This window comes from Polyodon spathula, chromosome 20 (genome assembly GCF_017654505.1).
Source record: "Polyodon spathula isolate WHYD16114869_AA chromosome 20, ASM1765450v1, whole genome shotgun sequence".
NCBI classification, from domain to species: Eukaryota; Metazoa; Chordata; class Actinopteri; order Acipenseriformes; family Polyodontidae; genus Polyodon; species Polyodon spathula.
Window position 1 is genome coordinate 21469293 of NC_054553.1, and position 12696 is coordinate 21481988.

General features: G+C 39.9%; 2 protein-coding genes and 4 non-coding genes across 7 annotated transcripts in view; 3 read left to right on the forward strand and 3 right to left on the reverse strand.

Annotated features, from left to right (window-relative positions):
- LOC121295418 (LLGL scribble cell polarity complex component 2-like) overlaps positions 1-2278 on the reverse strand; it is a 33327-nt gene extending 31049 nt beyond the window's left edge. For both annotated transcript variants that reach the window (XM_041220002.1, XM_041220001.1), the window contains exon 1: positions 2028-2278. The gene's annotated coding sequence lies outside the window, so the exon portion shown is untranslated. The remainder of the gene's footprint in view (positions 1-2027) is intronic.
- Positions 2279-3847: 1569 nt separating this feature from the next.
- On the reverse strand, positions 3848-9031 carry galk1 (galactokinase 1). The gene is made up of 8 exons (XM_041220876.1): positions 8472-9031; positions 7651-7840; positions 7160-7279; positions 6368-6503; positions 5873-6054; positions 5095-5245; positions 4839-5001; positions 3848-4113 (listed from the first exon to the last, which is right to left on the reverse strand). Exons 1-8 carry the CDS (start codon positions 8640-8642, stop codon positions 4042-4044), a joined length of 1185 nt encoding a protein of 394 aa, XP_041076810.1. The 5' UTR covers positions 8643-9031; the 3' UTR covers positions 3848-4041.
- Positions 9032-9115: 84 nt separating this feature from the next.
- On the forward strand, positions 9116-9188 carry trnar-ucg. Its single transcript has one exon. It is a non-coding gene; the product is annotated as a tRNA-Arg (tRNA).
- Positions 9189-10596: 1408 nt separating this feature from the next.
- trnam-cau lies at positions 10597-10668 on the forward strand. Its single transcript has one exon. It is a non-coding gene; the product is annotated as a tRNA-Met (tRNA).
- A 511-nt stretch (positions 10669-11179) lies between these two features.
- Positions 11180-11252, reverse strand: trnar-ucg. The gene has a single exon. It is a non-coding gene; the product is annotated as a tRNA-Arg (tRNA).
- A 756-nt stretch (positions 11253-12008) lies between these two features.
- trnag-ucc lies at positions 12009-12080 on the forward strand. The gene has a single exon. It is a non-coding gene; the product is annotated as a tRNA-Gly (tRNA).
- Positions 12081-12696: the final 616 nt, after the last annotated feature.

Here is a 12696-nt window from a genome sequence, read left to right on the forward strand (position 1 = left end):
GAAAACGCATGGTCATCGAATTGTCACCTGCCCTCCCCCAAGCAGGTTTTTAAACACTGGGGGGGAGGGGGGGGGGGGGGGGGGGGGGGCAGGTGACAATTCGATGACCATGCGTTTTCAACCAGTTCAAGAGACACAAATGCTGGAGCTATGCTTTTCAATACGTAAACCAGTTAGCGTCCTCAAAGTGGGTTGAATAAATAATTCAAAATTCGGATTTCCATTTTTAAAATCACAATCCTGGCTATAGAAATACTAAATTGATTGTTTTATAAGCACAGTTGTTTTTTTTTTTTGGTTTGTTTATTTTTTTTAATCAGATAGTTGCTAGTATGCAGTGAATAAACTGTGGGGGAGAATGTACACAATTGAAAGCTGCAGATGTTACTTTATTTTTTGCTTTTGTTGAATAACAAAATATCTGTTTAATGTGTAAGAAAATAAATGGGAGTTACTGTTTACATTTACAGATAGCAAGAGTTGCTAGACTGGTGTGTAAATGTAAACAAAAGCACCTGTTTCTTTGAATGTCCACATAACCATGAGGAAGGAACTTCAGAAGTGGAAATCAGAAGAGTCTGACAAACAGACAGTACAAGCTTTCGATGCTTCACTCAATTTCTGATGGAAAAATTAAATCTTAATTAGAATGGAACAACCACCTTGAAGTAGAAACACACAAGTGACACAAATGACAGGCTTGTTGTCGATTAAAACACTCCCACCTCTGTTTTGGAGCGGGGACATGTCTTCACACAAGAGGTGGTCAACATGAAGTTCAGGGAATATGTGCGTGCATACTGGGTTATGTGTGTGCATACTGGACCAAAGCCAGTTTAGGTCTGTGCTCAAGTGGAAAAGGGTGGCTCATATGATAAGAATCTTTTGCTCAACCCTAAGCCTGCATGGGTCTGATTTGTAAGTGTAAACACGGTAACGGATACAACTGGCTTGGATTGATCACTAGCAACTTAAATGAACAAGCAGCCCATGTGTGCCACATACATCCCTGCCATGGCTGTAAATACTGTGTCCCCCTTATACTGGTATGACTTAGAAGTCATAACACGAATCACATGGTCTCATATCTTTGCCATTTGGTACCGTTTAACACTAATAATCTGAAAAGTTGGGATGCATAACTGCCTGTCATACAGTAAGGGATACAAATCCATCATTTAAAATCATGAGGATTTGATTTAAACTTTGTTAACAGATAATCTCCAGTGGAGGCAGATTAGAGCACGAGTACAATTTACACATCCATCATTCAGTTTTTATAATTTGGGATTAGTTTCCTCTTTACAGTAACTATGTAAACATGGCAGACAATTCGCAGTTAGCGTTTAATAATGCACCTGCACAAGCGTCTACAGTGCCCAGCCTAAACGTTCCCACCTGCCAAGAGCACTCGAGGGATATCACCCACGCGTGGGGTAAGATAGGTGAGGGGGTGGCATACATACTTAAACCGAGGCTTTTTTTTTTTTGTGGTCATGCCAATATAACTACCTACCTATCCTGGATTGTTGTTGAGCATCTTTTTTTTATTATTATTATTATTATTCCAGTTTCATTTAATCTATATTATAGTTTACCTGGTAAAGTTAACACTTAGTAGCCTTTCTTTCACCAGCCTTCGGTTAATTTCCATGGCCCCTATTTCTTTCTGCCTTCCCAAGTACGGTAGCGACAGTTTGTATTGTATTGATTCATTTTTAACTTTTTTTGAAGTTTCTCCTCCTGCACGCAGGATTCTGAGACATCTGCCTATGTGGCAAAACAAAAACTAGTTGCGACCTGTGCCAGGAAGAAACACCTGTACACCACCCAAACTACCCTTTAAGGTGTGAGTCTAAGTCAAATATATTATTATGGGCTACGTCGCTGAATTATCTGCGTACATTGTATTAAATTAATTATCATGTTGTTTACAAAGATAACCACCAACCCAGCCACCTGCATTCCAATCACACGTTCACCTATAGTGGAGACACCCCACTCTTCACTCGGGCCCACAGACTCACCTGAACAGCGGCCGCGTTTCGCTTTTCTGTGTCTGTGGCCGACTCGGAGCTCCTCACAGGGTCCTATAACACATTTACAAAGTCCCAAAAACAGTCTTTTACTCAGTCCCTCTTCTTCCGGCTGATACAACCCCGGTTATTGATTCTAAGGCACGCTACAATAAGCAGCCTCGATATTTCCTGCTGCCCTCTCCCGAATTCAGCTCTCTATTGCCTTACCCCAAGATACAGCGACTTGCAGCCCCTCCTCCAGAACCTCTTTCCGGGATTACTCATCGGCAGAGGGTGGGAGGGGTAATCACTTATTCATTAGAACACACGCCCTATTTGTGAATATGTAGTAAATGGACTTGTAATGAAGGATGGAAAGCTCTGTCTTTCATTTAAAGCGATTGTCTAGGTTTAATATAAACATGCACGACAGAAATTAAAAATAAAGTCGTCTTTATTATGCATAAACAAATTGAACAGTCCCTACGTCCACAAAAAAACTGCAGGGGCCAAAGAAACTAGTACAAATACAAATTAGAACATTGTCCCTTAATTTAACTTGCAAAACTTACACAACACAACACATGAAGTATGAGTTATTAAGGGTATGTCAGTATGTTCAGACACACTACTGTACCTGAATTTGTTCATGCATAATGCCCCAAATGACGTAATAAAGCAACTGCAGTGTAGTATAACAACTCCCTGAGATGGGATATTTTCACATATCTGATGATGGACCCCTGGAGCAAATTCAATCTATAAGGCAGGTTCTACTGTATACAACTGAAAATGATTGCGGCACATTTTGTTATTGTTTTCCTACAAGGGCAAATATCCGGGTTTAAGCTACCACCTATCACTTCATACCAAACACTGGTAAGAACAGCACTGTATATAAATCCAGCAGGCCATCCTTTAACAGCAGTGAATATCTAGACCAGTGGCCTAATTAAGCTACTTGTTAGTTCAATTAAGGTTTTAATTAAGTAATTGAGAGCTCAGTTGGAATGAAAACCAGAAGACACAGGGGTTCCCGAGGAACAGGGCTGAGAACCACTGATCTAGACCAGGATGCAACATTCATGACCTCGTCAGGTTGGGGAAAATGAACAAATAGTCCAAGGGCCAAACAAGAAAAGAGGCTTATTTAAAGTTTTTTGGGTTTTTTTGTCCATAAGAGCAATAACTTTTTACCTGTGTCAGCCTGATAGAGTGACTTCTGGGTTTCAAAATGAGGAAGGGTGTCAGTGACAGATTCATAATCTGTTATATCATGAGCTACTCATAAATCACGCATTATTTTGTTGATATTTATAATTTCTGTTTTCTTCTTGAATGATCCAAACGATCCTTCGCAGCTGCAACACAGCACCTGTGATTTACACCACTGCATCAGAACAGAGAGGCTGCGGCGAAGGGTGTGAGAGTGGATAGCTTAGTATATGAAATATGTATTTTTGCAACAAAATAAAATCTTATTTTTTCAATAATGTACTGTAGGAGGTAATAAGCAGACTCGTGTAAATAATGCAGCAATCAAATACAGTGCTGGAAACGTCTTCTGTTTATAAGGTGTTTTAAAAAGGGTAGTTTTAAGGTTACCATTGCATTATTTACAAACACTTTGATTTCGATAACAGCTGTCTCTTTGAGTAATTTGCATTGCGTAGGCAATATAATGAACTGGTTGATGACAGTGTTCCTAGCATTCATAATTCATTTGATAAGCTAAAATAGCGGCTTGAAAATTTTTATGGTGACAAACTTTTATTTCTGACTAAAAGTATAGTAGTAGGAGAAAAAAAAAAAAAAACAGGAGCAACACATTTAATGATCTGATTTAATGATTTTGAAACATATACAGAAAGTCAAAAATCAATACTATGAATGCTCTCATTCCAAAACAAAAGGCCTCACTGTGGTCTGAGAGGGCAGGAGGTGTAACTCTGGGCAGTGAGAAGTGCTAGTCTACTGGCTCCTCTCTCCAGGACACGAGGCAGACCCCCAGACACGACTGCTATCACAGACTCAGGGCTCTGGCTCCCTCTGAGGGAGTAGTGATATAGAACGTGGCTGTCCCGCTATACTTCTCCTGCAAAAACAATAACACACAGTCGGTACCACAGAAACAGCTCACTTTTACTTCCGCATACATACTGTACCAACACACTCAAGTGCTGACAAATCCCTTTTGTTAGAAAGAGAATGGAAAAACAAACACCATGTTTGTTAATGCAGGTTTAACTTCCTTAAGAAAAAATAATTACAGGTTCCCCAGGTCAGTTCAGGCTAATTTTACCTTTCTCTTTTTTTAAGAGACAGAGTACTAACAGAATGCATTGCAATGTGAGTCCTGGTAATAGAAAGTCACGCCAATAGAAAGTTATCACAATTGGATGCGCAATTCACAAGACATACTTGCACACAGGTAACCTCCACCTATCCTTATTTGAATTCCCAGTGGAGGATAACAATGATCATGAAGGCTTGCAGCCAGAACTGAAAACACTGTAATTTACACAGAAATGATTTATATTTCACAATTGACTTCCTTAAATAATAGTACTGTTGTTGAAACTGACTTCATTTTTTTTTCTCTACACTTTTTAATTTATTTCAAACTTGAAACTAAAAAGTAAATGGCACCACCAAATTTGATGACTAAAAAAGCATTATATGACTGTAATTGCCACCTATAATTGACCCTTTTTTTTATATGACATCATGCTAACTTAATCAACACACCACCTTACAGACCCACAGCTCGCACCATTAGAGCACCTGACCTCCTGCTTTCACTTCTGGGTTGCCAGCTACCTGAATGTGTTGGGTGGCTCTATCCACAGCTGAGGCCTCCAGCAGTGTGACTGTGCAGCCCCCGAAACCCCCACCGGTCATCCTGCTGCCATACACCCCCTCCACCTCCATTGCCGCGGCAACCAGCTGATCCAGCTCTGGACAGCTCACATTGTAGTTGTCCCTGTAACAAATCACATAATTAGTCTGAGCAATGGTAAAGCAGCAAAGACCAAACTCCTCCTTGCTGAGTTCACGCGGAGCAGTGTTACTGTACCTGAGGGAGCGATGGCTCTCCACCATCAGCCTCCCGAACTCGCGGTACTCCCCTGCCCTCAGCGCCTCGGCCGCCTGTGCGGTCCTTGCGATCTCCCCGATCACATGATGAGCTCGCCGGGATGTCTCACTATCCAAACGATCCTTCGCAGCTGCAACACAGCACCAGTGATTTACACCACTGCATCAGAACAGAGAGGCTGCGGCGAAGGGTGTGAGAGTGGATAGCTTAGTATATGAAATATGTCTTTTTGCAACAAAATAAAATCTTATTTTTTCAATAATGTACTGTAGGAGATAATAAGCAGACTCGTCTAAATAATGCAGCAATCAAATATGGTGCTGGAAACGTATGTATTAAACACACATAGACGCTCATTCGAAGACAGGAAATTGACTACATTGGGCTACACAAATTCATCTGGGGGTAAATCAATAATTTGAGAAGTGATACAATGTTTCTACATCTCTCTCAGCTGTCCCACAACTCTAAACAATCTATTCTGCCAAAGAGTTAGGAGATATGTTCATTTTAAACACACTGGGGTGCATTTTCACGCCTTGCTACTGACGAAGGGTTAAAAAATATGACTCATATAAAGATTATTTTTAGTTTACATTCAAAAACAAAAAAGCTATGTCTAGACAGGGAGGCCTTAACTAGATTGTTTGATAAAATAACATTTACTATTTTAACATTTCTATATTGCCTTCATTCTTTTGTACAACTAGTTTGTGTTCTCACACAGTAGTTGGGTGCTAAGATGCCCCACACATACCGGCCAGGTCCTCCATGCTTGCCTCCCTGAGGCTGGCCTTTCCCAGGGTGCGGGCTGCCTCCTCACACTGTCGGCGCCGGCTGGGGTACTCACTGCCAGTCAGAGAGTGGCGTACATTGGAGTTAGTGATAAGAATAACCACACCAGGGTTTGTGAGGGGCACCAGGGTTGCCTCTAAGGATCTGAAAAACATAATCAAGGATACTATAATAAGCATAATCCCTATTGCAGTTGTATTTATTCTGTATATAGTTTGCATTAACAATAAGTACAGCAAGTAAAACACCTCATTTTAAGGTGACATATAATAGAAATAAATTGCAGATGGCTGTATCACATTGATATCAGGGTCTGGTACACATTATATTACTATAACAGCCCTAAGGCCATGCTCTAACAACAAAACCATGCTGCCTTCCTCCCAGTCTCTCAATTCCAACACCCAGACCACACTGGAAACCTCCTAGTCCCTCAGTGCCGCCCAGGCTCACATACCTGCAATCTATAAGCAGTGCATGCCCCTCCTTGCCCATGACTGATATAAACTGGTCCATGATCCCACAGGGCATGCTGGCAAAAGTGTGTTCTGCTTTCTGACAGGCCAGAGCCTTCGCCACTAAATCATTGTCATCTGGAATGAAGCAAAACTTGCTTATCCCACAGGCATTTCATGTTTTAGTACTGCTGTACAACTCAATGCTAAACATTAAATATTGGCGATACTAAATATTAAAAGAAATACAAACAATAATATACATAATTTGACCATCTCAGTTAGCCTTGATTGTACATAATGTGTAGTTAATACAATATAGCAGGAATTATGAAATAGTATGCTTGTTGTAGGCTTCTATGAAATGGTAATTCCATTACTTTTTCAGTTTTTTTTTAGTCAACAGAATATGTTTTTTTAAAAAGGATAACTTTCATTCTTTTAACCTGTGCACAAGGTTTTTTTGGTGATACCTTTATAATAGACCCAGCTAACATATGTATAAAAAGATCAATAAAAGCAGCCCGGCCCAGCAATTTACACATTGCATTATTTTAACCTTTAATGCAACCATGCATACAATGCACATCTCGATGCACAGGTTATAACACATAAGTATATGCGTCATGCATTACTTTTTTGTATGATATGAAATATGTTATTGCATCCCTAATCCACATGAGCTAACATAAATGACTCAACAATTCCCATAAACTTAAGGACATTTTTGATTTTGTGAGATGTGGCAGTCTGGCAATTAGAATGTGTCACTACAGTTAAACTGTTTCGTATACCTGAACAGATCTGCTGCAAGAAGGTGTACACAGCCACTTCTAGTGAGGCAGAGCTGGACAGGCCGCCACCTAGTGGTACATTGCTGACTATCACAGCTCGGAATCCTGGGAGCGGTCCGGCTAGAGGAAGGCAAACAAATAAGAACGTAAGAAACTAATAAACGAGAGGAAGCCATTCACCTCTTCAATGCAGGTGCAGCGTTGGTTTTTCATTACAGTTCCTGACAGATCTTAAAGGATCCCAATGAAACACAGCAACATGTCTTGGCAACGTGTTCCTTACACCCACAGCACCCTCTGTGAAAAAAGTGGTCTCTGTGCTAAGTTTGAAATGGTTGACTTTACATGCTTGGTTAAAAGATAGCAGTTTTGATTAAGTAAGAACATAAGAAAAGTTATGAAGGCACGGTTTATAACCCTGAGTGGGTTTATGCCTTAGGGGAGGGTAAAGTAATATATGGTGGGCAGAATGATGTACCAATCAAGCCCACCTCGGTAGTGCTGGATGACTCCTTTCACGTAGTTGGCCCATTTGGGTTCCCCAGGGGTGAGAGGGTTGGAATCCTGAGGAAGGGGAAAGTCCACTCGCCGGGGTTCATCAGCCTCTTCTGCAGCTGTAACTATGGAAACGCTGGTATCAGTGGTCTGACTGCCCACCAATACTGTCACCATGGGCAATGCCTGCAGACAGACAGACAGACATATACAGGGATTTGGTTTGAACCAGTAAGAGGACTAGTAAAACTCCTGACAAGACAGTCTAGTATATTTCAAAAAAAAAAAAAAAAAAAAAAAAATGTAAAAAGTGCATTGCAGAAGACACAATTCCCATTGACACACACAAAAAAGCATGTGTGTTATGAAAGCTTTCTGTAAAACTGGTTTATAAAAAGTGTGTTGGATGTTTTAACCTAAGACATTTACCGTTGGTACAGCATAGCACAATTTGAAGAAACACACACACACACACACACACACACACACACACACACACACACACACACACACACACACACACACACACACACACACACACACACACACACACACACACACACACACACACACACACACACACACACACACCACACCATGTGTGTGGTGAGCACCAGGCTTCTCCAAAGGTATCTAACTATTCGAGATACTAAGTGACAGTCAGCTGCCAGTTTCATATTCTTTTACGAAAGATTTGACCATCTGATCAACTACAGCTGGGGATCCTTTATAGACGTATTCATCATTGTCTAATATCTATCCTTTTAAAATTTGAAATATACACTGCAGGTACCGAGTAATTTAAAGACAATCTTACCATGGGCAAAACCAATCCGTCGTTATAATCCGTGTGTTCTCCAATTAGATTGACTCTCCCTGGCGCTGACACCGCTATCTCTGGCTCCGTGTCCCCGAAGCTTTCCCGGTACACCCGCCGAGCCTTCACCAACAGGGAAGGTAGGCTGGGCGTCTGACAGGCAGCCATCATTCACAACTAACCGGCGGTAATCACAACCGGACGAACTAGATAGGGGTCGATAAACAAACTTCCAAACTTGAATAGCTGTGATAAAAATGTGCACTTATCACAGATCACTAGCTAGGTCACTTCTAAAAATGGCGTCAAGACACAAACGCGCAAAACTGCTGTGACAATCTGTGTAAAGTGCTAGGTCACCAAAAAACAAAGCATTTTCATTGCGAAACACTGTTTTGTACGTTTCTAATTCTTTAGTTCCTGGTCTGTGAAATCGCCGCCTACTTCCACGTCCCGTCGCTTCTCATTGGACATATTTAACTGCCTGTTTTTATTGTGTAGAACAGCAAGAGGATAAAATGCGAGCTAACTGATTCTGTGTTTGGTGCTGTGAACGCTTAAAATAATATAACAACGTAGTATTGTTTCTAGCAGTTCAATAAAGCATAGAATGACTATGGAAAATTCTCCAGATACTGTGTACAGACCGCGTGGCCTAATGGATAAGGCGTCTGACTTCGAATCAGAAGATTGAGGGTTCGAGTCCCTTCGTGGTCGCTCTTTTTGTGTTTCAATTTTTTAAACTTAATTAAATAGTCTTTCCTTAAATGGTCGTTTTTTTTAATACCGTGTCTTAACTAGAAACATTAATTCCCTTTCAATTCGAATGACAACCATTACCGAATGGAAAGAGCCTTTCTGACTTCAATCTCTTAGCAAATATACAAAAGCTGCCCTATCAGGGCCCTGTTGTGAAGGGGAAGTACCGCCCACCTCCTGTTGAAGAGGGACGTCCTCACAGTAGCACATCGCCATTTTCTCTCTCATCTCTCTGAGACAGGTCGTACATTGTTTTTGTTTTTGCTTTTACGTTCCGAATTTGGCTAATTTGTTGGATTTATCCGCAAATTAAAGATTAGCCATTACGTCTTCCAGATGAATAAGTGAGCTTCATGCGTTGTCCATCGATGACACATGTATGGCTTTCACTGGAAGTGACTCGCGGGTAACATTAAGAACAAATCCATTCTTTTTGCCAATGGTGGTATCCTCATTCCATATTAACCAATCAGTGGTTTTGGAAACTTTCAGATCTCCCCTGCACAAGTCAAAGGAGGACCGTAGACAACACACTCTGTGCCCAGTTCGGGCTCTGCTGTGTTATTTGGATAGGATGGCGTCCTGGAGACAGTCCAACCAGCTGTTTGTCTTCTACAGGTCCCCCTGTAGAGGTCAGGCCCTATCGAAGCAATGTCTATCGCACTGGGTGACAGATGCGATACGCTTGGCCTATGAACAGACAGACATTATGGCCTATTCTACCAGGGGCCAGGCAACTTCGTGGGCTTTCCTTCATGGCGCCTCCTTAGATGAATTATGCAATGCTGCTACATGGACAGGTAGTCAAACATTTGTGCGTTTTTACCACCTTGATGTGACAAACCGAACGAGACCCTCTCTGGGCTCTAGAGTTTTGCAGGTGGAATGCCCTTAGACGTCATGTGGGCTCTGTTGCTATCGCCGCGGGGCTGTACTGTCGGTAATCTGGAGCCACGACAGCTTTGATACAGCTTTCTCATTCGGTAATGGTTATCATTTGAATTGAAAGGGAACATTAGGTTATTACCATAACCTTGGTTCCCTGAAAAGAGAATAACAACCTTTAGCCTTTGAGGTTGTGTCCCTAGCTGACCTCTGTTTTTGAAAGAAAATGGCGATGTGCTACTGTGAGGACGTCCCTCTTCAACAGGAGGTGGGCGGGACTTCCCCCTCACAGCAGGGCCCTGATAAGGCAGCTTTTGTATATTTGCTCAGAGATTGACAGTCAGAGAGACTCTTCCCATTCGGTAATGGTTGTCATTCTCTTTTCAGGGTACCAGTTACCATAGCAACATTCTCGTCTTTTCTAGTTGATTAGGTTTAAGCTTGCATAAAGCATCCATGTACTAGGGTAGGTTGATGTCTTAGCAGAGTGGCGCAGCGGAAGCGTGCTGGGCCCATAACCCAGAGGTCGATGGATCGAAACCATCCTCTGCTATCGTTTTTGTACACTTTACATTAATTATATATTTATTATAAAAACACATTGTTTTTTAGTTATTTGTATTTTTTTTCTTCTCCCCCGTCACACTGTTAATGTTGTAAAGAAATCCATGCGCACTATCGAGGATGTTTATGTCAAAATTAAAAATAAATATCAAAAAATAAACAAACATCGAAATGAATAAATATATTGACATTTATTTATGTATTTCTATATTTATGCATTTATTCGTTTTTATTTAGTGTCTTTTTATTTAGTGTCTTCGTATGACGCATATTTTATGTTTATTATTTCGGCATGTATCGTATTTATTTATTTATTTTAGAAGCAACGAAATGTAAAAAAAAAGCTTTCGATTTACAGCAAATATATATATATATATATATATATATATATATATATATATATATATATATATATATATATACGACAATGCGTTCTTTTCTTTTACGAAAACATTGATAATTAAAAAAAAAAAAAAAAAAAAAATATCCCACAGAGAGTGCGACCACGAAGGGACTCGAACCCTCAATCTTCTGATTCGAAGTCAGACGCCTTATCCATTAGGCCACGCGGTCTTATCTAACGCCGTAACTATTGTGGACACTCCAAAATTAAAAGTAACATTTATCAACAGAAGTGGCAAGAAGTGTTCATTATTTAACGATATTTCATTCTTAGAATTTAATAAGAAAGGTTTCTATCACCTACTTGCATTGTATTTTTTGTGCATCTTTACACCAAACACTAGATTTTTTTAATCACAAGCTGTTAAATCAAGGAAACACATGTACTATTAAATTAAGCAATAGTACCAGAAGAGGGCTTTGTCGTCTGGTAAAGCCCGTCTCGTGTCGTTGAATGTCCCGAACCGAAGGCGAGGGCAGCCATTTAACATAACCAGATGATAAAGCCATTTTGTGAGAGTTCTGTGTTAGAAAATGGATACGAAAAAAAAAAAAAAAAAAGTTCTGTTTTTTTTTTGTTTCGTGTGTGTGTGTGATTTTAAGCAGCACTGATTTTAGTTGCTTCTGAATATAAACGTTTTCCTCATCATTCTGTAAGTAACGAGGTTCGCTCAGAATTCCATCTGGAATGAAGTCTCTCCAGTAAAAGCTAAATAATCAAATGCCAAATAATCAATAAAAAAAGCTTCTACTTCCATGGAGCTGTTCTTCACTTCAGGTACCTTGTATTAAAATATCTCGTTCTCTGCTGTATATGTTAATATTAATCGTGCTGTTTATTCAGTAATCTATTCAGTATTCACAATCAGCGTCCCGTATGCAGTCAGAAATGCGACGTGTCCGTGTTATCAGAAAGGCTATTTCATAGCGTTGGTGGTATAGTGGTGAGCATAGCTGCCTTCCAAGCAGTTGACCCGGGTTCGATTCCCGGCCAACGCAAGTCTGTTTTTCAATTATTATTTTTTTTACTAACTTGAAAAAACACTTATATATATATATATATATATATATATATATATATATATATATATATATATATATATATATATATTTATTATGTATTTTAAAAATTAATACGTACCTTATAGGTTTATTCAAAATAGTGACGCAATCAAATAACTTGCAGTAGTCTCAGAGGGTCGGTTTTGTACCATGCTTATTTATTTTTTTTTAAGAAAAATAATAATCGTAAATAGCACCCTTCATATCGTAAATAGCACCCTTCATATGTAAACATCCCAGGGTGCTTTACAAAAATAAATCCTGTACTGTCAGCGGCTGTTCTGTGATCAGCTGTTCTAGTGCGCGTGCATCTTTAAAATACGACTGATTTTTGAACAAATTGATTAATATTAGATTAATATCATGCACATTCCTCATGCTATGCGCTGCCAAAACTAAAAAGCAATGCAAATTGACCCAACACGATATATATATATATATATTGTTGCATGGCAACATGTCCGAAAGCTGTACGTTATGTCAACAGATTTTCAGCAGAGTGTACCAGAGAGCTTTTAGGAATGTAATGGAGCTGTATGTTGATCCTTAGCCA

Coding starts and splice junctions, on each gene's coding strand:
- galk1 (XM_041220876.1), bottom strand. CDS start 8,642: ATGATGGCTGCCTGTCAGACGCCCAGCCTACCTTCCCTGTTGGTGAAG. Junction 7,841..8,471: donor ACGGATTGGTTTTGCCCATG/GTAAGATTGTCT, acceptor GTCTGTCTGCAG/GCATTGCCCATGGTGACAGT. Junction 6,504..7,159: donor CTTGCAGCAGATCTGTTCAG/GTATACGAAACA, acceptor GCTTCATTCCAG/ATGACAATGATTTAGTGGCG.